Source organism: Carcharhinus amblyrhynchos, unplaced genomic scaffold (assembly GCF_965287045.1).
Source record: "Carcharhinus amblyrhynchos unplaced genomic scaffold, sCarAmb.v2.hapA scaffold_69, whole genome shotgun sequence".
NCBI classification, from domain to species: Eukaryota; Metazoa; Chordata; class Chondrichthyes; order Carcharhiniformes; family Carcharhinidae; genus Carcharhinus; species Carcharhinus amblyrhynchos.
The window spans coordinates 662,961-690,286 of record NW_027649809.1 but is presented as its reverse complement, the minus strand read 5'-3'; the positions used below and the strand labels follow the sequence as shown (position 1 = coordinate 690,286).

Sequence of the window (27,326 nt, the reverse complement as noted above, 5' to 3'; positions counted from 1 at the left end):
GCGAGTTGCTGCTTGACGGCTGCGGGGCAGGTCGCTCTTACGTCAGCCTTCCACCCCCATCAACAGACTAGGTTGTCATGCGAGGCCTGTGCTTTTCCGGCCATTACACTTTACGGCTGCGGGGCGCGTCGCTCTTACGTCATCTTTCTTCCAAACGGCTGCGGGGCAGATCCCTCTTACGTCAGCCTTCCTCCATCAACAGACAAGGTTGTCGTGCGACGCCTGTGCTTTTGCGGCCATTACACTTTACGGCTGCGGGGCGAGTTACTGCTTGACGGTTGCGGGGCAGACCGCTCTTACGTCACCCTTCACCATCACGCTTCCATCGTGTTTTGCAGTCGTCTCACACTCCGGTGGCGGGGCAGATCGCTCTGAGTTAGCCTTCCCCCATCCCCAAAACGAGGTTGTCATGCGGCGACTCTGCCTTTTGCGGCCCGTTTCACTTTAGGGCTGCGGGGCGAGAGGCCGCCATTTGACGGCTGCGGGGCAGATCCCTCCTCCGTCAGCCTTTCCCCCCATCAACAGACAAGGTTGTCGTGCGACGCTTCTGTTTCGCGGCCGCTTTCACTTTACGGCTGCGGGGCAGACCGTTCACATGTCGCCACTCCCCATCACCGCTCTGACGTCGCCCTTCCCCGTCACCAGGCAAGGTTGTCGTGCGAGGCGAGCACTTTTTGCGGCCGTCTCACTTTACGGCTGCGGGGCAGATCGTTACTACGTCACCCTTCTCCATCAACGGACAATGTTGTCGTGCGACGCGATGCCCCTTGCGCTTTGCGGCCATTACACTTCACGGCTGCGGGGCAAGTTGCTGCTTAACGGCTGCGGGGCAGGGCGCTCTTACGTCACCCTTCATCATCAGACAACGTTGTCGTGCGCGGCCCCTGCTTTTGCGACGATCCCACTTCACGGCTGCGGGGCGAATAGCGGCCGCTACTTTACGGCTGCGGGGCGAAAGGGGAAGGTGCGAGATGGCGGCGGAGGAGTAAAGAATTGTGGAAGAGAAGAAGGCCTGAGAGGCCCGGGAATGGTGAGAGAGACAGAGGGAAGGGAATAGGGAGGGAGTGAAGGGGGGGGGAGAAGAGAGAGAGAGGGGGGCGGGGAGGGGGAGAAGAGAGGAGGGGGGGCGGGGAGGGGGAAGAAGAGAGGAGGGGGGGCGGGGAGGGGGAAGAAGAGAGGAGGGGGGGCGGGGAGGGGGAAGAAGAGAGGAGGGGGGGCGGGGAGGGGGAAGAAGAGAGGAGGGGGGGGCGGGGAGGGGGGAGAAGAGAGGAGGGGGGGGCGGGGAGGGGGGAGAGGAGGGGGGGCGGGGAGGGGAGAGGAGGGGGGGGCGGGGAGGGGGAGAGGAGGGGGGGCGGGGAGGGGGAGAGGAGGGGGGGCGGGAGGGGGAGAGGAGGGGGGGGCGGGGAGGGGGAGAGGAGGGGGGGGCGGGGAGGGGGAGAGGAGGGGGGGGCGGGGAGGGGGAGAGGAGGGGAGGGAGGGGAGGGGGGAGAAGAGAGGAGGGAGGGGGGAGAAGAGAGGAGGGGGGGCGGGGAGGGGGGAGAAGAGAGGAGGGGGGGGGAGAAGAGAGGAGGGGGGGGAGAAGAGAGGAGGGAGGGGGGAGAAGAGAGGAGGGGGGGGCGGGAGGGGGGAGAAGAGAGGAGGGGGGGAGGGGGGAGAAGAGAGGAGGGGGGGGCGGGGAGGGGGGAGAAGAGAGGAGGGGGGGGCGGGGAGGGGGGAGAAGAGAGGAGGGGGGGGGCGGGGAGGGGGGAGAAGAGAGGGGGGGGGGCGGGGAGGGGGGAGAAGAGGAGGAGGGGGGGGGCGGGGAGGGGGGAGAAGAGAGGAGGGGGGGGCGGGGAGGGGGGAGAAGAGAGGAGGGGGGGGCGGGGAGGGGGGAGAAGAGAGGAGGGGGGGCGGGGAGGGGGGAGAAGAGAGGGGGGGGGCGGGGAGGGGGAGAAGAGAGGGGGGGCGGGGAGGGGGAGAAGAGAGGAGGGGGGGGCGGGGAGGGGGAGAAGAGAGGAGGGGGGGGCGGGGAGGGGGAGAAGAGGAGTGGGGGGGCGGGGAGGGGGAGAAGAGAGGAGGGGGGGGCGGGGAGGGGGAGAAGAGTGGGGAGTGGGGTAGTTGAGAGAAGAGCGGGGGGGTAGTTGGGGAGGTGGGAATACGGGGGGGTAGTTGGGGGAATACTGAGGGAGGGAGGGAGCGGAGGGGGAGCTAGTTGGGGAGCGGGGGAATGTAGAGGGAGATAATGGGGAGGAAAGGGGGATCAGGGAGAGGGGTTCATGGAATGGAGAGAGAGGTAATGGTGGAGGGTCTCTGGGGAAATATTCCCTGTGAGCTGTGGGGGCAGGGGTGGGGAGAAGCCAGCATGTGGGAGAGGTTTTAGAACAGGATAGAGATCTCCTGATTCCAGTCAAACCCTGAACCCTGTCCTAAACCTGCCTTCACCCTCCAGCAGGGACCCTCCTCACTCGCCATGAGGAGGTGAGGGTGGATTTACACCTGAGAGTGAAAAAACTGAGTTTGTTCTCACTGGAACGGCGACCTAATAAAGGTTTACAAGATTGAGGGGCATGGAGCTTGGTGGCAAAGCTCCACTGCTTTGTTCTTTGTTCTAAACTACGAGCTTGTAGTCAGGGGGACACCGAGGCTAAAATGTTCCACTTCGGACCTCAATGGCACAGTGGGTTAGCACTGCTGTCTCTCAGCGTGAGGGACAGAGACCTGGGTCACTGTCTGTGTAGAGTTTACACATTCTCCCCGTGTCTGCGTGGGTTTCCTCCGGGTGCTCCAGTTTCCTCCAACAATCCAAAAAGACGTGCTGGTTAGGATGCATTGTCCGTGCTAAATTCTCCCTCAGTGTTACCCAAACAGGTGCTGGAGTGTGGCAACTAGGGGATTTTCACTGTAACTTCATTGCAGTGTTAATATTTTGTGACATTGACAAATAAATTTTATGAATGTTTTATTCTCACCGGGAGTTGAGGGGAGCGACCTGATGGAACTTCTGCAAGATTATGAGGGGCATGGACAGAGTGGATAGTCAGCCATCCCAGACAATTTACACTTTCGTCAGGTTTGTCACGGCGGGTTAGTACCGCTGCCTTATGGTGCCAGGGACCTGGGTTCGATTCCCGGCTTGGGTCACTTGGCTGTTTCGCTCAGTGGGTGTTGGGAATCTGGAATGCACTGCCTGGGAGGGCAGTGGAAACCAATATAAGCTTTAAAAAAAAGTATTTGGATGATCGCTTGAAGTATCACATTCAAGGACATGGGGCAAGTGCTGGAAAAAATAGGATGAGCGCAACTTGAGTGATGTTTATTGTGGGTGTGGACTCAATGGGCCGAAGGGCCTTTTCTACAAGGCGTGACTGTATGTAGAATCCATGCCATAGAATCCCGGTTTTCTCCCACAGTCCAAAAGACATGCAGGTTAGGGTGCATTGGCCGTGCTAAATTCTCCCTCAGTGTTACCCGAACAGGCGCCGGAGTGTGGCGCCTAAGGGGATTTCACAGTAACTTCATTGCAGTGTTAATGTAAGCCTACCTGTGACACTAATAAATAAATACTGAAAAAACGTGTTTTTTTTCCTCTTCGATGTTCTATCTGACGTTCGTATCTTCAAATATGTCCCATTCTCCTCGCGGATTCCACCCCCACAACTGCTCTTATGGCCATGCTCCCCCCCCCCCACCTCACCTATCTCATTCCTCTCTCTCTTTCTCCGCCCCTCCCTCTTGAGCTTTCTCCCAAAGCTTCTATCTCAAGAAGCTTGAAGAAAAATTCAAATGTCCCTAAAGTTTATTTATTAGTGTCACAAGTCAGTTGACATTAACGCTGCAAAGAAGTTACTGCGAACACCCCCTAGTCGCCACACTCCGGTACCTGTTCGGGTAACACTGAGGGAGAATTTAGCACGGCCGATGCACCCTAACCAGCACATCTTTCGGACTGAGGGGGGGAAACCCATGCGGACACGGGGAGAATGTTTGTGTGAAGTGTGCACGGTGACCCAAGCCGGGAATCGAACCCGGATCCCTGGCGCTGTGAGGCAACAGTGCTAACCACTGTGCCGCCCACCTTGCAGATGATGCCCTTCAGCCCATCTTGTCCGAGGACACGCCGGGGTGCCCTCTTTTTAATGCCACCTTTGTTCTGCCTCCCGCCAGTGCCTCCACGGACCTCACCGCCGTGTTTCTCTCTTGTTTCCGGTCCAGCTACTAGTGTCTGGCTCCTTGAGAAACTGAGACGATGCCAGCCCTACTGGAACGCCCCAAGATGTCGAGCGCAATGGCGCGGGCTCTTCACCAGCACATCATGAAGGAGCGAGCGCGGAAAAGGCAAGGTGGGTGAGCACCCGGGGACTGAGCGGTGGCAAGAGTGGGGCAGGGAACAACTTTCAGCATGGTGGGCAAACCAGAATGGGGGAGATCCGGCAAAGGTTTTAAACAAAAAAAAATCAGGAAAGAACTTGTATTTATAACGAGCTTTCAAGGACACCCGGGGACGTTTTGATTTGATTTTTTTATTGTCCCATATATTGGGTAAATTGAAAAGTATTGTTTCTTGCATATGCCACAGACAAAGCACACTGTTCATAGAGTACATAGGGGAGAAGGATTGGATTTGATTTATTATTGTCACATGTATTGGGATACAGAGAAAAGTATTGTTTCTTGCACACTATACAGATAAAGCATACCGTTCATAGAACATACCGAAGAAGGATTTGATTTATTATTGTCACATGTATTGGGATACAGAGAAAAGTATTGTTGCACGCTATACAGACAATGCATACCGTTCATAGAGTACATAGGGGAGAAGGATTTGATTTTTATTATTGTCACATGTATTGGGATACAGAGAAAAGTATTGTTTCTTACACGCTATACAGATAAAGCATACTGTTCATAGAACATACCGAAGAAGGATTTGATTTATTATTTTCTTCAGAAGGAACTCTTCAAAATGCCGACAATAAAAATATAACAAAATTTACTCCAACTTATAAATCGAAGAAAGGATTTAATAAAGAAACTTCATTACTCCAAACATGGGGCCTCACCCTGGGCCACTCCAAGCTCCCACAATTGTACATTGTTCCTTATTTATAGTGAGTCAGCTGACAATTACATCACTCTGTGATTGGTTCCATTGTTTACTGGGTCAGCTGACCCTTGCATCTTGTTCCCATTGGTCACATTACATCCTATACAAATTTGTCATGGGTTACATTCTGACATACTGGGACACAGTGAAAAGTATTCTTTTGCGCGCTGTACAGACAAAGCATACCGTTTGTAGAGTACGTAGGGGAGAAGGGTTTCATTTATTATCATCACATGTATTGGGATACAGTAAAAAGTATTGTTTCTTGCGTGCTATACAGACAAAGCATACCATTCATAGAGTACATTGGGGAGAAGGAGTTGATTTATTATTGTCAAATGTATTGGGGTACAGTGAAAAGCATTGTTTCTTGCGCACTATACAGACAAAGCATACCATTCATAGAGAAGAAAAGGAGAGGGTGCAGAATGTAGTGTTACAGTCATAGCTCGGGTGTAGAGAAAGATCAACTTAATGCGAGGTAGGTCCATTCAAAAGTCTGACAGCAGCAGGGAAGAAGCTGATCCTGAATTGGTTGGTATGTGACTAATTGCAGGTGCTTTGGTTCAGCCTGAGATTGGAAAGGAGAGATTCATTGTCCTGTGAGAACGGAGTGGTGGTCGTCCCTGTGGAGCAGAGTGGTGGGTGCCCCTGTGGAGGGGGGTGGTGGTGGTGGTCGTCTCTGTGGACTGTTGGTGGGGGGCACGGGTGGTCTTCTCTGTGGAGGGGGGGGTGGTCCTCTCTGAAGGCAGAGGGGAGCGGTCACACCTGTGGAAGGGGGGTGATTGACGTGGTGGTTGCCCCTGTGGAGGTAGAAGGTTGGGTGGTCACCCCTGTGGAGGAGGTGGGGGGGGTAGGTGCTGGTGGTCGCCCCAATGGAGCGTGGAGGGGAGGTTTGACTCCGTGTTGGTGGGGTGGGGGGGGGTTATTGCCTCTGTGCAGAGTGGGGGTTGCTCTGTAAGTGCTGATGATGTGGCTGTTCCAGAGGAGGAGGAGGTGGACAAAATGATGGAACAGAAGATGAAGGAGGAGCAGGAACGGAAGAGGAAGAAGGAAATGGAGGAGCGAATGTCACTGGAAGAGACAAAAGAACAGGTGAGAGCCAGGGGTGGGGGTGTGTCTGACCGGGGGCAGGATGAGGAGGGGGTGGGGGGGTGTGTCTGACCGGGGGCAGGGGGTGGGGGGGGGTGTGTCTGACCGGGGGCAGAGTGAGGAGGGGGTGGGGCGGTGTGTCTGACCGGGGGCAGGGGGTGGGGGGGGGGGTGTGTCTGACCGGGGGCAGGATGAGGAGGGGGTGGGGGGGTGTGTCTGACCGGGGGCAGGGGGTGGGGGGGGTGTGTCTGACCGGGGGCAGAGTGAGGAGGGGGTGGGGCGGTGTGTCTGACCGGGGGGGCAGGGTGAGGAGGGGGTGGGGGGGTGTGTCTGACCGGGGGCAGGGTGAGGAGGGGGTGGGGGGTGTGTCTGACCGGGGGCAGGGGTGGGGGGGTGTGTCTGACTGGGGGCAGAGTGAGGAGTGGGAGTCTGACTGGGGGCTGGATGAGGGGGAGCAGTCTGACTGGGGGCAGAGTGAGGAGGGAGGAGGGGGGCGGGGGGCATTATGACTGGGGGTAGGGTGAGGAGGGGGTCGGGGGCTGGATGGGGAGGGTGGAGGGGGGGGGGCTGCTGGTGTGTGACTGGGGGCAGAGTGAGGACGGGCGTGGGGACGCTGTCTGACTGTTTCAGGATCCACAGGGTCCTGGGTTGCAGCCCAGGCTGACGAGGTAGATCTCTCCACAGTGAAGTTTGGGATAGGAAACGAGCTCTTGTGTCCGCCCTCCAGTGGGGACAAGTGTCTTAAGCCTCTGCTACCCTCTCGGGCTGAGAGGGCCCTGAGAATAGAGTCTGTATCTCCGTCTGTATGATGCCTGGAGTCTACTCGATCGGAGACTTGTTAGTACGCCGTGTGAATCATAGTGCAGAAAGAGGCCCTTCGGCCCATCGAGTCTGCGCCGAACACAATCCCACGCAGGCCCTACCCCCATATTCCTACATGTTATACCCACTAATCCCTCTAATCTACACATCCTTGGACACTAAGGGGCAATTTCTTAGCATGGGCAATCAACCCACACATCTTTGGACTGTGGGAAGAAACCGGAGGAAGCCCACGCAGACACGAGGTGTGGAGAGGGTACAGTGCCCGGCTCTGGCCCCCCGTTGATCCACTGCCCTCATTCCTTGCTCCGTTACCTAGATTTCCAAGATGGAGTCGAAACTACAGAGCCTGCAGGAGGAGAAACACCAGCTCTTCCTGCAGCTGAAGAAAGTTCTTCACGAAGAGGAGAAGCGGCGGGCGAAGATGAAGGAACAGAGGTACAAGAGATTTTTCTCTGTCAGTCCCTGGGGCGGTGGGGGGAGAGATTGGGTGCAGCTTGTTGCGGTTGAATAGCCTGTCAGGTTTGCCGGGGTTTACCACGGTCTCCGGTGGTTCCTCGGCACCCCGTCCAAGCTGAGCGTCTGGTGGATGGCGGCCGGTTTATCGGTGGGGGAGGGGGAGCTACGTGGTGTTGTCCAGCTTTTGATTTAAACACCTTCCAAGCATTCCAGTCTAACGAGAGAAAGATAGCAATCAATTAATCCTTTATTTAACACTTCTCGTACCAACTCCCACATAAACAATTGCAACTCATTAAGTCGTTACTGAACTTTCACGTTAACCAAACACCAACTTTAACTAATTAACTGAAAATAGATAAACCCAACATCCAGACTCCAGACGGGGGACCTCCCCGACGTCTGGACTCCAGGTGGGGACAGGCCTCCCCGACATCCGGATTGGCAGTGGGGGGGGGCTTCCCCGACGTCCGGACGGGGAGGTGGGGGGCCGTCCGGACGGGGGGGGTTGGGGGCCTCCCCGACGTCCGACGGGGGGGCGGGTGGGGGGGCTCCCCGACGTCCGGACGGGGGGGCGGGTGGGGGGGCTCCCCGACGTCCGGACGGGGGGGCGGGTGGGGGGGCTCCCCGACGTCCGGACGGGGGCGGGTGGGGGGGCTCCCCGACGTCCGGGTGGGGGGGCTCCCCGACGTCCGGGTGGGGGGGCTCCCCGACGTCCGGACGGGGGGGGCGGGTGGGGGGGCTCCCCGACGTCCGGACGGGGGGGGCGGGTGGGGGGGCTCCCCGACGTCCGGACGGGGGGGCGGGTGGGGGGGCTCCCCGACGTCCGGACGGGGGGGGGCGGGTGGGGGGCTCCCCGACGTCCGGACGGGGGGGCGGGTGGGGGGGCTCCCCGACGTCCGGACGGGGGGGCGGGTGGGGGGGCTCCCCGACGTCCGGACGGGGGGGGCGGGTGGGGGGGCTCCCCGACGTCCGGACGGGGGGGGCGGGTGGGGGGGCTCCCCGACGTCCGGACGGGGGGGCGGGTGGGGGGGCTCCCCGACGTCCGGACGGGGGGGGCGGGTGGGGGGGCTCCCCGACGTCCGGACGGGGGGGGCGGGTGGGGGGGCTCCCCGACGTCCGGACGGGGGGGGCGGGTGGGGGGCTCCCCGACGTCCGGACGGGGGGGGCGGGTGGGGGGGCTCCCCGACGTCCGGACGGGGGGGCGGGTGGGGGGGCTCCCCGACGTCCGGACGGGGGGGGCGGGTGGGGGGGCTCCCCGACGTCCGGACGGGGGGGGCGGGTGGGGGGGCTCCCCGACGTCCGGACGGGGGGGCGGGTGGGGGGGCTCCCCGACGTCCGGACGGGGGGGCGGGTGGGGGGGCTCCCCGACGTCCGGACGGGGGGGGCGGGTGGGGGGGCTCCCCGACGTCCGGACGGGGGGGGCGGGTGGGGGGGCTCCCCGACGTCCGGACGGGGGGGGCGGGTGGGGGGGCTCCCCGACGTCCGGACGGGGGGGGCGGGTGGGGGGGCTCCCCGACGTCCGGACGGGGGGGGCGGGTGGGGGGGCTCCCCGACGTCCGGACGGGGGGGGCGGGTGGGGGGGCTCCCCGACGTCCGGACGGGGGGGTTGGGGGGGCTCCCCGACGTCCGGACCGGGGGGGGTTGGGGGGAGAATTGGGGCAGGCCTCCTTGATGTCCGGATGGGGAAGTGGGGGGAGGGGGGCCTCACCGATGCAGCTGTCCTTTACCGTTGAGCCCAAGTCACCTTGTGTGGGTCGGGTTTTGGACGTGGAAGGACTCGTACTCTGGCATCCCAGTGGAGCAATGATCTAATGGGGGGAAATGCTGAGTGATTGATTGTACAGTCACTCTTTCCCCTCTGCCAGCCGCCTGTGATTCTGAGGATCAGTGCAGTGATTGGGAGATACCCGTGTGTGTGTATACACGCGCGCGCACAACCTCCAGCTGAGCTAACCGAGTTTGTTTTTTGTGTCCTGTATGCTTCATTCTAGCGATATGAACACCCTAACCCAGGCAACCTACCCGCAGGCACTGGCTGTCCAATCCAGCCAGCACCTCATCAACATCCAAGGTAAGATCACCTTCAACCATCTCAGTGACACCGCTTCAGATCATAGCACAAGGTTGGGGGGGGGGCCATTCAGCCCCTCAAGGTGCTTCCTGACATCACCCCTGATGAGGCAGCCTCTCACTTTAAGACTCTGCCCCTTGGGTATGGGAGGAGCAATGTCTTGGCTAATAAATAACTGCTTTATCTGCCTGTTCGCACCCTTAAGGGACGCAGTCCAGGTACACTAAGTTCCCTCTGACGTTCAGAGTTTCCAGCTGTTCCCTTAACTTATTTATCCTGCCCGAGTGCATTATAGAATCGCAACGGTGCAGAAGGAGGCCATTTGGCCCGTCAAGTCTGCACTGACCACAATCCCATCCAGATCCTATCCCCATAAACCCCACATATTTACCCTGCTGGGACCCCCACACCCGACACATCATTACAACCCAACCTGCTCATAGAAATCATAGAAACTCTACAGTACAGAAAGAGGCCATTCGGCGAGTCTGCACCGATCACAATCCCACCCAGGCCCTACCCCCCCATATCCCTACATATTCATCTTTGGAGGAATCCGGAGCACCTGGAGGAAACCTGCGTGACAGCACAGTGGGTTAGCACTGCTGCCCGACAGCGCCAGGGACCCGTGTTCGATTCCCAGCTTGGTCTGCGTGGATTTCCTCCGAGTGCTCTGGTTTCCTCCCACAGTCTGAAAGACGTGCTGGTTAGGGTGCATTGGCCGTGCTAAATTCTCCCTCAGTGTTACCCGTACAGGCGCCGGAGTGTGACAGCTAGGGGATTTTCACGGTAACTTCATTGCAGTGTTAATGTCAGCCTACGTGTGACGATCAATAAAACTCAGCCACAGAGAGAAGGTGCAGAGTCCGCGCAGACAGTCACCCAAGGCCGAAATTGAACCCAGATCCCAGGTGATGTGGGCAGCAGAGCTAATGACTGTGCCGTCGTGCTTCCCATCATCTTGCGCTTATCCAGATTGAAGTCCATTTCCCCCCCATCAGCCCATCTATACGTTCCTGTAATCTAAAGCTATCCTCTTCAAGAACAACACAGCACGGGAAACAGGCCCTTCGGCCCAACGAGCCCGCGCCGCCATTTCAACATTGTGAGTCCCCTCTTCCACCCATGACCCTTGTCTGCGCTAATGGCACTCCAACATTGGAAACCAGATCGAGGGAAGACTAATTTAGGGACAATTTGTTACGCCAATCAGCCTAAGAGCACGTCTTTGGGGTGTGGGGAGGAAACCGGAGCACCCGACCAATTTTTTGTATCATTGCCAGGAGGTGGAGTTGCCAGCGTTGGACTGGGGTGGACACAGTAAGAAGTTTCCCAACACCAGGTTAGAGTTATTGGAATAACACCAGGTTATTTGGAACCACGAGCTTGCGGAGCACTGCTCCTTCCTCAGGTGAGTGAAAGAGCAGCGTTCCGAAAGCTCATGATTCCAGATAATCCTGTTGGACTTTAACCTGGCGTTGAGAGACTTTCGTGAATACAATGAGGGAACAGAGTAAAGGTGCTGAATGCTTCTAAAAGTAGCAGATGTGCATGAAGATTTCATGCAGTGGCTTACCTCCAATATTATCAATCTTGTGTTTGCCCCCTTCACCTAAAGGAGGCACTGCAGTCCCTTGTGTACCAAACTACATGCCACGGTGGTTAGCACTGCTGCCTCCACAGTGCCAGGGACCTGGGTTCAATTCCAGCCTCGGGTGACTGTGTGGAGTCTGCACGTTCTCCGTGGGTTTCCTCCGGGTGCACCGGTTTCTTCACACAGTCCAAAGATGTGCAGGTTAGGTGGATTGGCCATGCTAAATTGCCCCTTAGTGTCCAAGAATGTGTGGGTTAAGGGGATTAGCCATGCTAAATTGCCCCTTAGTGTCCAAAGATGTGTGGGTTAAGGGGATTAGCCATGCTAAATTGCCCCTTAGTGTCAAAGATGTGCGGGTTAAGGGGATTAGCCATGCTAAATTGCCCCTTAAGTGTCCAACGATGTGCAGGTTAGGTGAATTGGCCATGTTAAAATGCCCCTTAGGGGGTTAGATACGTGGGGTCACGAAACTAGGGCCTGGGTGGGATTGTTGTCAGTGCAGACTCGATGGGCTGAATGGCCTCCTTCTGCGTTGTAGGGACTCTGTGATTCAATACATTGCATCCAGCAGGCTATGACAGAGAACAGGCTGACCAGCAGTCGGGGCATCACAGTCCAGCCTTGCTCACGCCTGAACCCCACTTTCCGGTGGGGAAGAATGGGATTGGGAGCAGCAGGTCTGGCCTACAGTGTTATTTTAATCATCGCTGTCAAAGGATACAGCGGGATTTAGTAGATCAGCTGCAGATATGGGCGGAGAAATGGCAGATGGAGTTTAATCTGGGCAAGTGTGAAGAGGTGCACTTTGGGAGATCAAATGTAGAGGGTAAGTATACAATTAATGGCATTGAGATACAAAGAGATCTTGGGGTTCAAGTCCATAGCTCCCCAAAATTGGCACACAAATAGACAGGCTGGTAAAGAAGGCGTATGGCACCCTTGCCTTTGTTGGTCGGGGCACTGAGTACAAGAGTCAGGAAATCACGTTGCAGCTTTATAAAACTTTGGTTCAGCTGCACTTACAGAGTATTGCATTCAGTTCTGGTCACCACACTACAGGAAGGATGTGGAGGCTTTGGAGAGAGTGCAGAAGACGTTTACCAGGATGCTGCCTGGGTTAGAGGGGGTGAGCTATGAGGAGAGCTGGACAAACTAGGCTTGTTTTCTCTGGAGTGGCAAAGGCTGAGGGAGACCTGATAGAAGTCTATAAAATGATCAGAGGTACAGATAGCGTCGACAGTCAGAATCTTTCTTCCCCTGAGTTGAAATGTCTAATACGCGGCGGGGCGGCATGCACTGAAGGTGAGGGGGGGGGGGGGAGTTCAAAGGAGATGTGAGGGGCAAGGTTTTTTTACACAGAGTGGTGGGTGTCTGGAACGCGCTGCCAGAGGTGGTGATGGAGGCAGATACGATAGGGGCAAATAAGGGGCTTTTAGATAAGCTCATGAATATGCAAGGAATTAAAGGATGCGGACCAAGGGCCAGCAGAAGGGATTAGTTTAATTTGGCGTCATGTTGGGCACAACATAGAGGGCTGAAGGGCCTGTTCCTGTGCTGTACTGTTCTCGGAACACAAGAAACATACCAGGAATGGGTGGGTTCTCGTGAGGGAAGGCTGAAGAGGTTCGATTTGTGTCCACAAGGAGTTGAGAAGAGCGAGAAGCCATTTGATCAAAATTCGTAAGATCCTGAGGGGAGTGGAGGTTTGGGGAGGGAGGGATTGGGGGGGGCGGTGTGTGTGTGTGTGGAGGATGTTTCCTCTTGTGGGAGAGTCTGGACTAGGCGTCACTCTTTAAAATAAGGGGTGGCTTGTTTAAGACAGAGGAGGAGAAATTATTGCTCGTAAAAGGGTGGTGGGTCCCTGGAACACACTTCCTCACAAGGCAGCGGAAGCAGAGTCTTTGAATATTTTTAAGGCAGAACTAGATTGATTAACGAGCAGGGTGGAGGGGTGAAAGGTTATGGGATGTCAGATGAAATGTAGTGTTGAGCCATGATCTTATTGAATGGGGCAGCAGGCTCAAGGGGCTGAGTGGCCTACTCCTAATTCGTGCACAACATAGGGACGGCATGGTGGCGCAGCGGTTAGCACCACTGCCTCTCAGCACCAGGGACACGGATTCGATTCCTGGCTCGGGTCACTGTCTGTGCAGAGTCTGCACGTTCTCCCCGTGTCTGCGTGGGTATCCCCCGGACGCTCCGGTTTTCCCCCTCACTCCAAAGATGTGCAGGTCAGGTGGATTGTCCGTGCTAATTGATCCCAGAGTCAGGGTAAATATGTGAGGTTATGGGGAAAGGGCCTGGGTGGAATTGTGTTTGGTGCAAACTCGATGGGCTGAATGGCCTCCTTCTGCATTGTAGGGATTCTGTGACGATACTCAGTGGCAAATCCAAGGAGTCATTTTTGCATTGTGACACACTGACTACGTGGTGGGTCTGCGTGCTCTAATGTTGGCAGACACACTAACTACCTCTGACTCTAGCCGCTGTTTACTATGTACAGTTCTGCTGACCCTATTATAGAGGGTTTTATTAAACGAAAGAGTGAAGAAAAGATTTACTATTACGCTACCGGGATTTGATGGTTTGAGTTATAAGGAGGGGCTGGATAGACTGGGACTTTTTTCCCTGGAGCGTAGGAAGCTGAGGGTTGATCTTATAGAGGCCTATAAAATAATGAGGGGCATAGATCAGCTAGATAGTCAATATCTTTTCCCAAAGGTAGGGGAGTCTAAAACTAGAGGGCTTAGGTTGAAGGTGAGAGGGGAGAGATACAAAAGGATCCAGAGGGGCAATTTTTTCACACAGAGGGTGGTGAGTGTCTAGAATGAGCTGCCAGAGGTAGTAGTAGAGGCAGGTACAATTTTGTCTTTTAAAAAGTGTTTGGGCAGTTACGTGGGTACGATGGGTATTGAGTGATATGGGCCAAACGCGGGCAATTGGGACTAGCTTAGGGGGTTAAATAAAGAGGGTGGCACGGACAAGTTGGGCCAAAGGGCCTTGTTTCCATGCTGTAACCTCTGCGACTCTCTAACACATTGTGACAAGCTCATAGGAAGCAGCTGAAATACACACACATTCTGATTAGACACCAGTGGGTGCCCCCCACCCACCCCCTGCGTTTGAACCTTCAGGCTGACGGGCACCAAGAGGTGTTGGCACTTGACCTTTCCCCTTGTTCTTATCCTGCAGAAGGTCACGGAGACCAGGGGGGCTGCTGGGAGATCGGCCGAAATCGCAGATGTTCCCGTCGGGTGCCATCGCGCAGGTAAATCTTCCCTTGAGGGCTGGTTGGGCCTAGGTGAGCTTGGAGTGAGGTTCAGGAGACACGGGGGTGGGGGTGGGGGGGGGGGGGGGGGGGGGGCGGCTGCATGGTGGTTGACACTGCTGCCTCCCGGCTCCAGGGACCCGTGTTCGATTCCCGTGCTTGGGTCGCTGTGTACGTGGAGTCTGCACGTTCTGCCCGTGTCTGCATGGGTTTCCTCCGGGTGCTCCCATTTCCTCCCACACTCGGAAGACGTGCGGGTTAGGGTGATTGGCCAGGCTAAGTTGTCCATTAGTGTCCAAAGATGTGCAGGTTAGGTGGATTGGCCATGCTAAATTGTCCCTTAGTGTCCAAAGATGTGCAGGTTAGGTGGATTGGCCATGCTAAATTGCCCCTTAGTGTCCAAAGATGTGCAGGTTAGGTGGATTGGCCGTGCTAAATTCAGATGCTGGATTCTGGCGACCAGGGGATTTTCACTGTAACTTTATTGCAGTGAGCGTTAAATAAACTTTATACCTCACAACCCCTGCAGTGCAGAAGAGGCCGTTTGGCCCATCGAGTCTGCTCTGACTCTGACGGAGCATTTTACCCAGGCCCAGAAATTTCTCTGGCCGGATTTCCCTCCCTCACTCTCTCTCTCTCTCTCTCTCTGTTTTATTGGTCAATCGCTGTCTTCCTCTCCCTCGTTCTGTCTCTCTAACTCGATCTCTCTCACTATTTTGATTCAGAGCCGGGCATTCACAGTGCAGGCCGGATACACAGCAGCCCAGGCAGATCACCCTCAGTATCAGACAGGCCAGTCAGGACATAGTACTTACCCGGTCAGCCAGCCCCAGCACGGACCCCCGTACGGACCGGGCCAGGCTGTCACTTACGCCAGCAGCCAGCAGCTTCGAGGTGAGTCAGTCACTGCTTACGCCCACTGTGCCCAGGAACACTGAGTGCCACCAACTTCGTGGCACGCCTTTCTCCTTTTCTCTGTCTCACTTCCCTCCCTCCTTCCCTCCTTTTCTGCCCCTCTGTCCCTTCCCCCCCTTTTCTGCCCCTCTGTCCCTTTTCCCCCCCTTTTCTGCCCCTCTGTCTGTCCCTTTCCCCCCCCGCTCTCAATCCAGTGTCTCCTGCTGTGACTCCCGGGGGGGTGGGGGTGGGGGGGGGGGGGTGGGGGGGGGGGGGGGTGGGGGGGGGGGGGGTGGGGGTGGGGGTGGGGGTGGGGGGGGGGTGGGGGGGGGGGGGTGGGGTGGGGGTGGGGGTGGGGGGGGTGGGGTGGGGGGGGTGGGGTGGGGGGGGGGTGGGGTGGGGGGGGTGGGGGTGGGGTGGGGGGGGTGGGGTGGGGGGGGGGTGGGGGGGTGAATCTCTGAATGTAAGTTGCGGTTGTTAACCTTTCTCCTCTCTGTGTTTTGTTTTGAAGCAGGACCTTCTGCTTTCCAGGCAATGTCTGCTTACCTCCCCCACCAGCAGACCGCGTACGCTGTGCACGGCCACTTCACCCCTCAGCAAGGTAATCGCAGTCTGTCCGTCTTGTTGCAGTGATGTGATCGGCGGCAGCAGCAGCCACTAGCTATTCAACCGTGTGGGTGATCACTGTTCAGCCCTGCTCCTCACCTCTGGAGCTGCAGCGCTCACTCGTAACTCTTAGTGGCCTGTACTTAAAAATAGAACTGGGGAGACCATTCAGCCCATCGAACCTTCCCCCAGTATTCTTGCCAATCTTGACTGATATTTCCTGCTTGCTTCCCGTACCCCTTGATTCCCCGAGGGACTGAAAATCTGTCTGTTCCGGCCTTTGGTGGCACAGTGGTTAGCACTGCTGCCTCACGGCGCCAGGAGCCTGATGTGTAGGTGCATCCAGCGTGCTATGTGTGGAGGGGGGAGGCCCAGGATTTTGACCCAGCGACAGAAGAGGAAAGGCTGATGTGTTTCCAAGTCTTTTTCCAAGGGGAGGTAGCACAGTGGTTAGCACTGCTGCTTCACAGCGCCAGGGACCCGGGTTCGACTCCTGGCTCGGGTCACTGTCTGTGTGGAGTCTGCACGTTCACCCCGTGTCTGCGCGGGTTTCCTCCCACAGTCTGAAAGACGTGCTGGTTAGGCTGCGTTAACCCAGACAGGCGCCGGAGTGTGGTGACCAGGGAAATTTCACAGTAACCTCATTGCAGTGTTAACGTAGGCTTATTCATGCCTAATAAATAAACTTTCCGCCAGGATGGTGAGAGGCTCAGAGGGGAGCCTCCAAGTGGTGGTGTTCCCCAGATATCTGGTGCCCTTGTTTCTGTAGGCTGCACAGGTTACTAAGTGTGTGCATGTTGCATATGTAGGTTGCAAACTTTGTATAAATATATATGGTTAACACTTGCCTCACAGCGTCAGGGTTCCAGGTTTGATTCCCGGCTCGGGTCACCGTCGGTGTGGAATTTGCATGTTCTCCCCTTGTCTGCTTGGGTTTCCTCCGGGTGTCCTGGGAATCATAGACTGGTAAGCCTTCCTTCTGTTGTGGGCAAAGTTTTGGAAAGAATTTTAAGAGATAGGATTTATAATCATCTAGAGAGAATTAAATTGATTAGAGATAGTCAACACGGTTTTGTGAAGGGTAGGTCGTGCCTCACAAACCTTATCAAGTTCTTTGAGAAGGTGACCAAAGAGGTGGATAAGGGTCAGGCAGTTGACGTGGTGTATATGGATTTTAGCAAAGCGTTTGATAAGGTTCCCCATGGTAGGCTACTGCAGAAAATGCAGATGCATGGGATTGAGGGTGATTTAGCCGTTTGGATCAGGAATTGGCTAGCTGATAGAAGACAGAGGGTGGTGGTTGATGGGAAATATTCAACCTGGAGTTCAGTTACAAGTGGTGTACCTCAAGGATCTGTTTTGGGGCCACTGCTGTTTGTCATTTTCATAAATGACCTAGATGAGGGTGTAGAAGGATGGGTTAGTAAATTTGCTGACGACACCAAAGTTGGAGGAGTTGTAGACAGTGAGGATGGATGTTACAGTTTGCAGAGGGACATAGATAAGCTGCAGAGCTGGGCTGAGAGGTGGCAAATGGAGGATAATGCGAAAAAGTGTGAGGTGATTCACTTTTAAGAGTAACAGGAATGCAGAATATAGGGCTCATGGTAGTGTCGACGAGCAGAGAGATCTCGGTGTACGTGTGCATAGATCCTTGAAAGTTGGCACCCAGGTTGATAAGGTTGTTAAGAAGGCGTATGGTGTGTTAGCTTTTATTGGGAGAGGGATTGAATTTCAAAGCCTTGAGATCATGTTGCAACTATACAAAACTCTGATGCGGCCGCACTTGGAGTATTGCGTACAGTTCTGGTCGCCGCATTACAAGAAAGGTGTGGAAGCATTGGAAAGGGTGCAGAGGAGGTTTACCAGGATGTTGCCTGGTATGGTGGGAAGGTCTTATGAGGAAAGGCTGAGGGACTTGAGGTTATTTTCGTTAAGAGTGTTTACGAGGTGACCCAATTGAGGCATACAGGATGATCAGAGGGTTAGATAGGGTGGACAGTGAGAGCCTTTTTCCTCGGATAGTGATGGCTAACACGAGGGGACATAGCTTTAAATTAAGGGGTGGTAATTATAGGACGGATGTCAGAGGTAGGTTCTTTACCCAGAGGGTAGTAAGGGTGTGGAATGCCCTGCCTGCAGCAGTTGTGGACTCGCCAACTTTAAGGGCGTTCAAATGGTCAGTGGATAGGCATACAAATAATATTGGAAATGTTTTAGGTTAGAGGGTTATTAGATTGGTTCCACTTGTTGGCGCAATATCGAGGGCCAAAGGGCCTGTACTGCGCTGTAATGTTTTATGGCCTACCACTGATGTGAGGCTGACTGGCCTGTAATTACCTGGATTATTCTTGCTAACCTCCTTAAATAAAAGAACAACAGTGGCTATTCTCCAATCCTTGGGGACCTCCCCAGTAGCCAGTGACGGTACAAAGATTTCTCTCAAGGTCCCAGCAATTTCCTCTCTTGCCGCTCTCAGTATTCTGGGGTATATCCCATCAGGCCCTGAAGACTTGTCTACCTTGATGTTTCTCAAGAACCCAATACCTTCTCCTTTTTGATCTCAACATGACTCAAACTATCTACACATCCTTTCCTCAAGTGACTGTGTGGAGTTTGCACATTCTCCCCATGTCCGCATGGGACACGTTTTCCGTTTCCTCCCAGAATGTGATGATGTGGGGGTTAGATGGATTGACCAAGGTGGAAGAGTGGGGAGTGGGCCTGGTTAAGGTGCTCTGGCACAGACTTGATGGGCCGAATGACCTCTTCTGCACTGTAGGGATTCTCTATATAGCAATATTACTGTATCACCACAATATTTAGGAAGAACAGACAAATGGGAGAGGTATTCAGAAAATCTCAATGTAGAATCGGTGAGCGCAGAATATCGTGTTATATCCAGGGTGTAGAGAAAGAGCAACTAAATGCAAGGTAAGTCCATTCAAAAGTCTGGACGGAGTTCAGGAGCAGCAAGGAAACATGAGTGGGAGTTATCTATAGGCTTCCAAATGTAGTGATGAGGTAGGGAATGGCATTAAACAAGAAATTCGAGACTCATGTAACAAGAGTACTACAGTATTTGTGGATGACTGTAATCTACATATAGACTGGCAAAAGACAGAATCTTATAGTGCAGGAGGAGGTCATTCGACCTATCGAGTCTGCACCGACCATAATCCCACCCAGACCCTATCCCAATTAATCAATGTATTTATCCTAGCTAGTCCCCCTGACACTAAGGGGCAATTTGATCCGATTTATTATTATCGCATGTATTTACGTGCAGTGAAAAGTATTGTTTCTTGCACGCTATACAGGCAAAGCATACCGTTCATAGAGAACGAAACGAGAGTCATAGCTAGAGTGTAGAGAAAGATCAACTTAACGCGAGGTAAGTCAGTTCAAAAGTCTGACGGCAGCAGGGAAGAAGCTGTTCTCGAGTCGGTTGGTACGTGACCTCAGATTTTTGTATCTTTTCCTGACTGAAGAAGGTGGAAGAGAGACTGTCTGGGGTCCTTAATTATGCTGGCTGCTTTTCCCAAGGCAGCGGGAAGTGTCGACAGAGTCAATGGATGGGAGGCTTGGGTTACGTTCACGACCTTTGTTGTTCCTTGCGGTCTTGGGCAGAGCAGGAGCCCGTACCAAGCTGTGATACAACCAGAAAGAATGCTTTCTATGGTGCATCTGTAAAAGTTGAGAGTCGTAGCTGACGTGCCAAATTTCCTTAGTCTTCTGAGAAAATGGTGGGCTTTCTTGACTATGGTATTGGCATGGGGGGACCAGGACAAGTTGGTGATCTGGACACCTAAAAACTTGAAGCTTTGACCCTTTCTACTTCGTCCAGTTGATGTAGAGGGGCATGTTCTCCTTTTGACTCCCTGAAGTCGATGACAATTTAGCATGGCCAATCCACCTAACCCATGCACCTTTGGACACCAAGGGGCAATTTAGCATGGCCAATCCACCTAACCCATACACCTTTGGACACTAAGGGGGCAATTTAGCATGGCCAATCCACCTAACCTGCACATCTTTGGACACCAAGGGGCAATTTAGCATGGCCAATCCACCTAACCTGTACACCTTTGGACACCAAGGGGCAATTTAGCATGGCCAATCCAGCTAACCTGCACATCTTTGGAGTGGGAGGAAACTGGAGCATCTGGAGGAAACCATGCTGACGTGGGGAGAGCGTGCGAACTCTACACAGTGACCTGAGGCTGGGAATCGCACCCAGGTCCCTGGCGCTGTGAGGCAGCACTGCTAACCACCGTGCCGTCCCACATTAGCAATAATACTGTGGTGGATGAGTTCGCGGAGTGTGCACGAGATGTTTTTTTAAGACGAGTATGTCGCGGAACCAAATGGGGAAGATGCTGTGCTCGATTTGGTAGTGTGTAATGAGAAGGGTTCATTAATAATTTTGTTGTGCTGGGTACATTAGGCAAGAGTGATCATAACGTGAGAGAGTTTGTGATTAGGATGGGAAGTGAAGAAACCTGAGCTGAAACTGTGGTCTTAAATTCAAATAAGTTAAACTGCGTAGGTGTGACTTGGCTAATATGAGGAGTTGGCCTCCTTACTTAAGAAAGGACATACTTACCATAGAGTGCAGCGAAGGTTCGCCCGACTGATTCTTGTGATGGCAGGATTGTCTTATGAAGAGAGATTGAGTCTGCTGGGCTTGTATCCACCGGAGTTTAGAAGAATTCAGGGGTGTGGGACCCAACCTCAATATCCCAAAGCACGACCGGCCCCTTATGTGCTAAAGTAGAGGCAGAGTTGGAACAGTTAAAGCAACTGGGGGAAGGGTGGCACAGTGGTTAGCACTGCTGCCTCACTGTGCCAGGGACCCGGGTTCGATTCCCAGCTTGGGTCACCGTCTATGCGGAGTCTGCATGTTCTCCCCCACCCCCCCGTGTCTGTGTGGGCTTCCTCCGGGTGCTCCAGTTTCAAAGCAAAGAGCAGTACAGCACAGAAGCAGGCCCTCCAAGCCTGCAGTGACCGTGATGCCTGTCTAAAGTAAAACCGTATGCGCTTACGGAGTCCCTATCCTCCCATTCCCATCCTATTCATCCGGTTGCCCCTTAAATGCCACTATCGTACCCGCTGCCACCACCTCCCCGGGCAGCGCGTTCCAGACATTCACCACCCTCTGTGTAAAAAAACTTGCCTCGCACATCTCCTCTAAACTCCCCCGCCCCACACCTTAAATCTATGTCCCCTAGTACTTGATTTTTTTTACCCGAGGGGAGACCATCTGACTGTCCACTCTGTCCGTGCCCCTCATAATCTTGTGGACCTCTATGAAGTCACCCTTGATGCGGGGGGTGGGAGGTGTCTGTGTGCACTGGATGCGGGGGGGGGGTCTGTGCACACTGAGTGCGGGGGTGGTGGGCTGTGTGCACTGGATGCAGTGGCGGGGGCCATTGCTTTCTCTGGCTGGAAGGAGTGTAGAACAAGGCGTCACGTTCTCAGGTTACTGGTATGCCATTTTGGACAGCCATGTGAAGAAAGCTCCTCACTCAGGGTGGTGAACCTGCGGAGCACTCTACCACAGAGGGCTGTGGATGCAAAATCACTGAACATATTTAGTAAGGAAATAGGTTTTTGAATAGAATAGAATCCGTACTGATAAGTGGAAAAGCAAATTGTGCGGAGGGTGTAGAAAGTCTGCAGAGGGATCTGGATAGGCTGAGCAAGTGGGCGAGGACCTGGCAGATGGAATATGATGTTAGCAAGTGTGAGGTTATCCACTTTGGTAGGAATAATAGTAGGAGAGACTACTATTTAAAGGGTGAAAAGCTGCAGCATGCTACGGTGCAAAGGGATCTGAGGGTCCTTGTGCATGAGTCGCAAAAACCCAGCCTACAGGAGCAGCAGGTGATCAGGAAGGCGAATGGGATGTTGGCCTTCATAGCGAGAGGGATTGAATATAAAAGTAGGGAGGTCTTGCTGCAACTGTACAGGGTACTAGTGAGGCCGCAACTGGAGTACTGTGTGCAGTTTTGGTCGCCGCACTTGCGCAAGGATATTTTGGCCTTGGACGGAGTGCAGAGGAGGTTCACTAGGCTGATACCGGAGTTGAGGGGGTTGAGCTATGAGGAGAGGCTGGATAGACTGGGCTTGTACTCGTTGGAGTTTAGAAGGATGAGGGGGCATCTTATTGAGACGTATAAGATGATGAAGGGGATGGATAGGGTAGAGGTAGAGAGATTCTTCCTGCTTAGAAAGGACAGCAGGACTAGAGGGCACAGCCTCAAGATAAGGGGGGGGTGCAGTTTAGAACGGAGTTGAGGAGGAACTCCTTCACTCGAAGGGTGGTGAATCTCTGGAATTCTCTGCCCGTTGAAGTGGTGGAGGCTACCTCGCTAAATATATTTAAGACACGGGTATGTAGGTTTTTGGTAGGCAAGGAGATTAAGGGTTATGGGGAGAAAGCGGGAAAGTGGAACTGATCCACTTCAGATCAGCCATGATCTTATTGAATGGCAGGGCAGGCTCGAAGGGCTAGATGGCCTACTCCTCCTATTTCTTATGTTCTTATGTACAGTGCTGAAGGAGGCCATTCAGCCTATCGAGTCTGCACCAACAACAATCCCACCCAGGCCCTATCCCCGTGCATTTACCCTAGCTAGTCCCCCTGACGCTAAGGGGCAATTTAGCATGGCCAATCCACTTAACCAGCACGTCTTTGGACTACGGGAGGAAACCAGAGCTTCTGCAGGAAACCCACGCAGACATGGGGAGAACGTGCAAACTGCACACAGACAGTGACCCGAGCCGGGAATCGATCATGGATCCCTGGCGCTGTGGGTCCCCAGATCTAAAGTATAGTAAAACCACAGGATGATTGAAATGGGGGATCAGCAATGGTAATGTTGAATCATAGAATCCCTACAGTGCAGAAGCAGGCCGTTCTGCCCATCGAGTCTGCATCGATTCCAGACTCACCCACCCAAATACCTTAAACCCAAGCATTTAACCTGCACATCTCTGGATACTAAGGGTCAATTTAACATGGCCAATCCGCCTAACCCGCGTACTTTTGGACACTAAGGGGCAATTTAGCACGGCCACTCCACCTAACCCGCATGTCTTTGGAGTATGGGAGGAAACCCACGCAGGCATGGGGAGAACGTGCAGACTCTGCACAGATGGTGACCCAAGCCAGGAATCGAACCACATCCCTGGCGCTGAGAGGCAGCAGTGCTTACTGCTGTTGCTTGTTGATCCACACTAATTCCCTGTGACGAGGAAGTGTTGATCCACGCTGTACGTGTACACAAACAGTTTTGGGGTGGGGGGGAGGAGGCAGCGGCGTAGTGTACAGTCGCTGAAATAGTAATCCAGTCGTGCTCTGGGGACCCGGGCTCGAATCCCGCCACGGCAGCTGCTGGAATTTGAATTCAGCAAAAAGTATCTGGAATTAAGAACCTACTGATGACCCGTTGTCGGGAAAACCCATCTAGTTCCTTTAGGGAAGGAAATCTGCCGTCCTTACCCTGTCTGGCCTACATGTGACTCCAGAACCACAGCCAATGTGGTTGACTCTCAACTGCCCCCCAAGGGGCAACTAGGAATGGGCAGTGAATGCTGGTCCAGCCAGCGACACCCATGTCCCATGAGTGAATGAAAAAAGACATTTTGACCAGATTGATGCCCTTATCAATCAATTATTGGTGCTATGAGCTACCGAAGGCGCTTTTTTTATATATCCTTACTCCATATTCTAATCCATATCTTTCTCTCTCTCTCCATTCCAGGCTTCATTCCCCCAAGTACAGCTATTCCACTACAGAAGCAGCTGGAACATGCAAACCAACAGTCCGGATTCACTGATTCAGTATGTCACCTTCTGGCCTTGTTCTCACATCCCCATTCAGCCTCGGACAACAGACATCCACCCCAGTCCAACATTGCTTTGGACAAACAACACCCACTGTACACATTCCCAATGCACCGAACCCCTTCCCATTGGACACATTCCCAATGGACCCAAACCCCTTGCCGTTCACTCCCGTTACATAATCCCAATGGACCCAAACCCCTTCCCATTCGCTCCCATTGCACACAATCCCAATGGACCCAAACCCCTTCCCATTCGCTCCCGTCGTACACAATCCCAATGGACCCAAACCCCTTCCCATTCACTCCCACGTTGCATAATCCCAATGGAGCCAAACCCCTTCCCATTCGCTCCCATTGCACACAATCCCAATGGAGCCAAACCCCTTCCCATTCACTCCCACTGTACACAATCCCAATGGACCCAAACCCCTTCCCATTCGCTCCCGTTGTACACAATCCCAATGGATCCAAACCCCTTCCCATTCACTCCCACTGTACACAATCCCAATGGACCCAAACCCCTTCCCATTGGACGCAATCCCATTAGAAGCAAACTCCTTCCCATTCACTCCCACTGTACGCAATCCTGATGGACCCAAACCCCTTCCTGAGAATCCCCATGTGTACAATCCCATTGGATCCCGTTCACCCTCTGTGTACAATCCAAATGGACCCAAACTCCTTCCCATTCGCTCCCGTTGTACGGAATCCCAATGGGTCCCAAACCCCTTCCCGTTCACTCCCACTACACACAATCCCAATGGTCCCAAACCCCTTCCCGTTCACTCCCACTGGGCGGGTGCCACTGGAGGGGGAGGGGGCTGGCGCGTACGTGCTGCCAGGGGCCAATGGGGGCCAGAGGGAGCAACATTGAACAAAGAACAATACCGCACAGGAACAGGCCCTTCGGCCCTCCAAGCCTGTGCCGCTCGTGAGCCCAACTAGACCATTCGTTTGTATCCCTCTATTCCCAGTCCGCTCATGTGGCAACCTAGATAAGTCTTAAACAACCCTAGTGTGTCTGCCTCAACCACCTTGCTTGGCAGTACATTCCATTGCGAGCCAGCTGTACTGTAAACCCGGTCAGGCCGCGATCTGTGATTTGTTTGGGTGGTCGGTGGGAATAACGTCCCAGATTCCTCAGTCCTCAGACTCGCTGACCTCATCAGCCCTTTGCATCACTGTCTGTCGGCTGGGATTTTTAAAACACCTTCCAGCGCCGTGAGCCTGGCTGTCCTTCCTGTCGGTCTGTTATTCCCAAACCGGGTAAGGATCCAGCTCCCTTTGAGCGACAGCCTGCCGCAGGGCAGGGTCAGAGAGAGCTGGCTGGCCCTCCTGCGACTCTCTGATCCCACCCCCCCCTCAACATAGCCAGCTTCTGGCAAGGAAGCGTTATTCGCAACGATGAAGACAAGGTTTGAGCTCAATCCTGTGACTGTGGACTCAGTGATATTTCCAGCAGCCCCGTTTTTAACAAGGTCTCTTCTCATCTCTTACAGGCAGGGCTAGCTTACGTCCACACACCAAGACCAGCGTCACCTGGAGGCTTCCCTCACGGGACGTCCCCTCAGCAAGCCCTCCCGGTGAGTAACTCTCTCTCTGTAAAGGGCTCAGTTACAGCACGTCGCTGGGAGTTTACTGACGGCTCCTGCCACTGTTAATCAGGGATTATTCTTCCGGCGGCGAATGATACAGGAATGTGCTGTTCGAATCAGAGATTCCCTGTGGTGCAGAAGGGGGGCCGTTCGGCCCATCGAATCTGCCCTGACTGCAATCCCACCCAGGCCCTATCTCCGTAACCCCACTTATTTACCCTACTTGGTCCCCCCTGACACCTAAGGGGCAATTTAGCATGGCCAATCCACCTAACCTGCACGTGGAGGTGACCACCTCATGAGTGTCACTGTGCGCGGAGTCCTCAGCCGGCTGACTTCTGACCTGGTTTCAGGTTTGGAGGATATTTTGGTTTGGGGGGGGGGGGGGGGGGGCCGGCGGAGGGTGGGGTGGGCACGGTGGTACAGTGGTTAGCACTGCAGCCTAACAGCGCCAGGGACCCGGGTTCGATTCCCAGCTCGGGTCACTGTCCGTGTGGAGTTTGCACATTCTCCTCGTGATTGCGTGTGTTTCCTCCCACAGTCCAAAAGATGTGCGGGTTAGGTGGATTGGCCATGCTAAATTGTCCCTTAGTGTCCAAAGATGTGCAGGTTAGGTGGATTGGCCATGCTAAAATGCCTCTTAGTGTCCAAAGATGTGCAGGTTAGGTGGATTGGCCATGCTAAAATGCCTCTTAGTGTCCAAAAATGTGCAGGTTAAGTGGATTGGCCATGCTAAATTGTCCCTTAGTGTCCAAAGATGTGCAGGTTAGGTGGATTGGCCATGTTAAATTGCCTCTTTAATGTCAGGGGGACTAGCTAGGGCAAATGCATGGGATTATGGGGATAGAACCCAGGTGAAATTGTGGCTGGTGCAGACTCAATGGGTCGAATGGCCTCCTTCTGCTCTGCAGGGATTCTATGATTCTCTGAGATGTGAGGGGGAGGTGGTGTCACGCAGAGTGGTGGGTGCCTGGAACGTGCTGCTGGAGGAGGAGGTGGAAGCAGGCTTATCAGCAACATTTAAGGGCCGTCTGGATGGATACGGGAATAGAGGGATTTGGACTGAGTAAAGGCAGAAGGTTTATTTAATCAGGGCATCGTGATTAGCACAGGGCCAGAGGGCCGAAGGGCCTCTTCCTTTGTTCTTTGGATCTTCTCTCACTGGAGGTCTTGTCTTGCATCTTTTCCAGGCTGGTTTCCAAACAACAAGCCAGACAGCGCCTCGCCACCCCTACCTTACACACAGCCAAGGGCAGCGTTACTACCATCAGTAACTGCTCCTGGAACAGCCACGGCAGCCCCTCAACGCATACCCCCCCCCCCCCGCCTCAAATCCCATCCCGGCTCCGTGTGGCAGTGAATGGCAAAGAGGAAGAGATGATGGAACCGTCACACTCAAGACGCACCCTTTGTCCGCTTTGTTGGAAGTCAGATACAGATTGTGGCAAATGTGTGTCCATTTAAGCACCGATTGTAAATGTGGAGGTGGGGGGGGTGGTTTTGGTGTCTGTAATCCCAGTGACCAGCTGGCAGTGATGGGTTGGGTTTCAGTTCAAGTGCTGATGCTATTTTTTGCCCCCACCCCCAATTGTCGGATCCCATGTGAAAGTTTTGCTAAAGTTTGATTTTTTTTGTGTGTGTGTGTGTGTGTGTGTGTGTGTGTGTGTATCTGGGATCCAGAAGAGCAAAGGTTTTGGGATTTTTTTCTAACTGGGATGTTGGAACACTCTTGTAGCTGGGCTCCTGTGCAGAGTTCAGTCTGTAGCTCCTGTGACAGTCACTCTGCAAGTTTCCACTCAGCTTTCGTTTATAAACAGTTATTCCGGATTTTAGCCCTGCCTTTTGGTGAAGTAAATTGTGTGTGTGTGTGTGTGTATAAGAGATCTGTCTGCTGTGTGTGTATGTTGGGGGGAAGGCTGGAGGAGTCTTGTCTGCTGTGTGTATGGGGGGGGTGTGTGTGTGTCAGGAGATGTCTGCTGTGT

The 27,326-nt window shown here is 54.3% G+C and overlaps 1 protein-coding gene across 1 annotated transcript; it reads left to right on the top strand.

Annotated features, from left to right (window-relative positions):
* The first annotated feature begins 917 nt into the window (after positions 1 to 917).
* Positions 918 to 26,996, top strand: gps2 (G protein pathway suppressor 2). The gene is made up of 12 exons (XM_080182577.1): positions 918 to 1,030; positions 4,192 to 4,319; positions 6,072 to 6,181; positions 7,320 to 7,438; positions 9,454 to 9,533; positions 13,890 to 13,898; positions 14,328 to 14,395; positions 15,121 to 15,289; positions 15,804 to 15,890; positions 23,665 to 23,744; positions 25,249 to 25,332; positions 26,535 to 26,996. Exons 2-12 carry the CDS (start codon positions 4,226 to 4,228, stop codon positions 26,616 to 26,618), a joined length of 984 nt encoding a protein of 327 aa, XP_080038703.1. The 5' UTR covers positions 918 to 1,030; positions 4,192 to 4,225; the 3' UTR covers positions 26,619 to 26,996.
* The last annotated feature ends 330 nt before the right edge of the window (positions 26,997 to 27,326 follow it).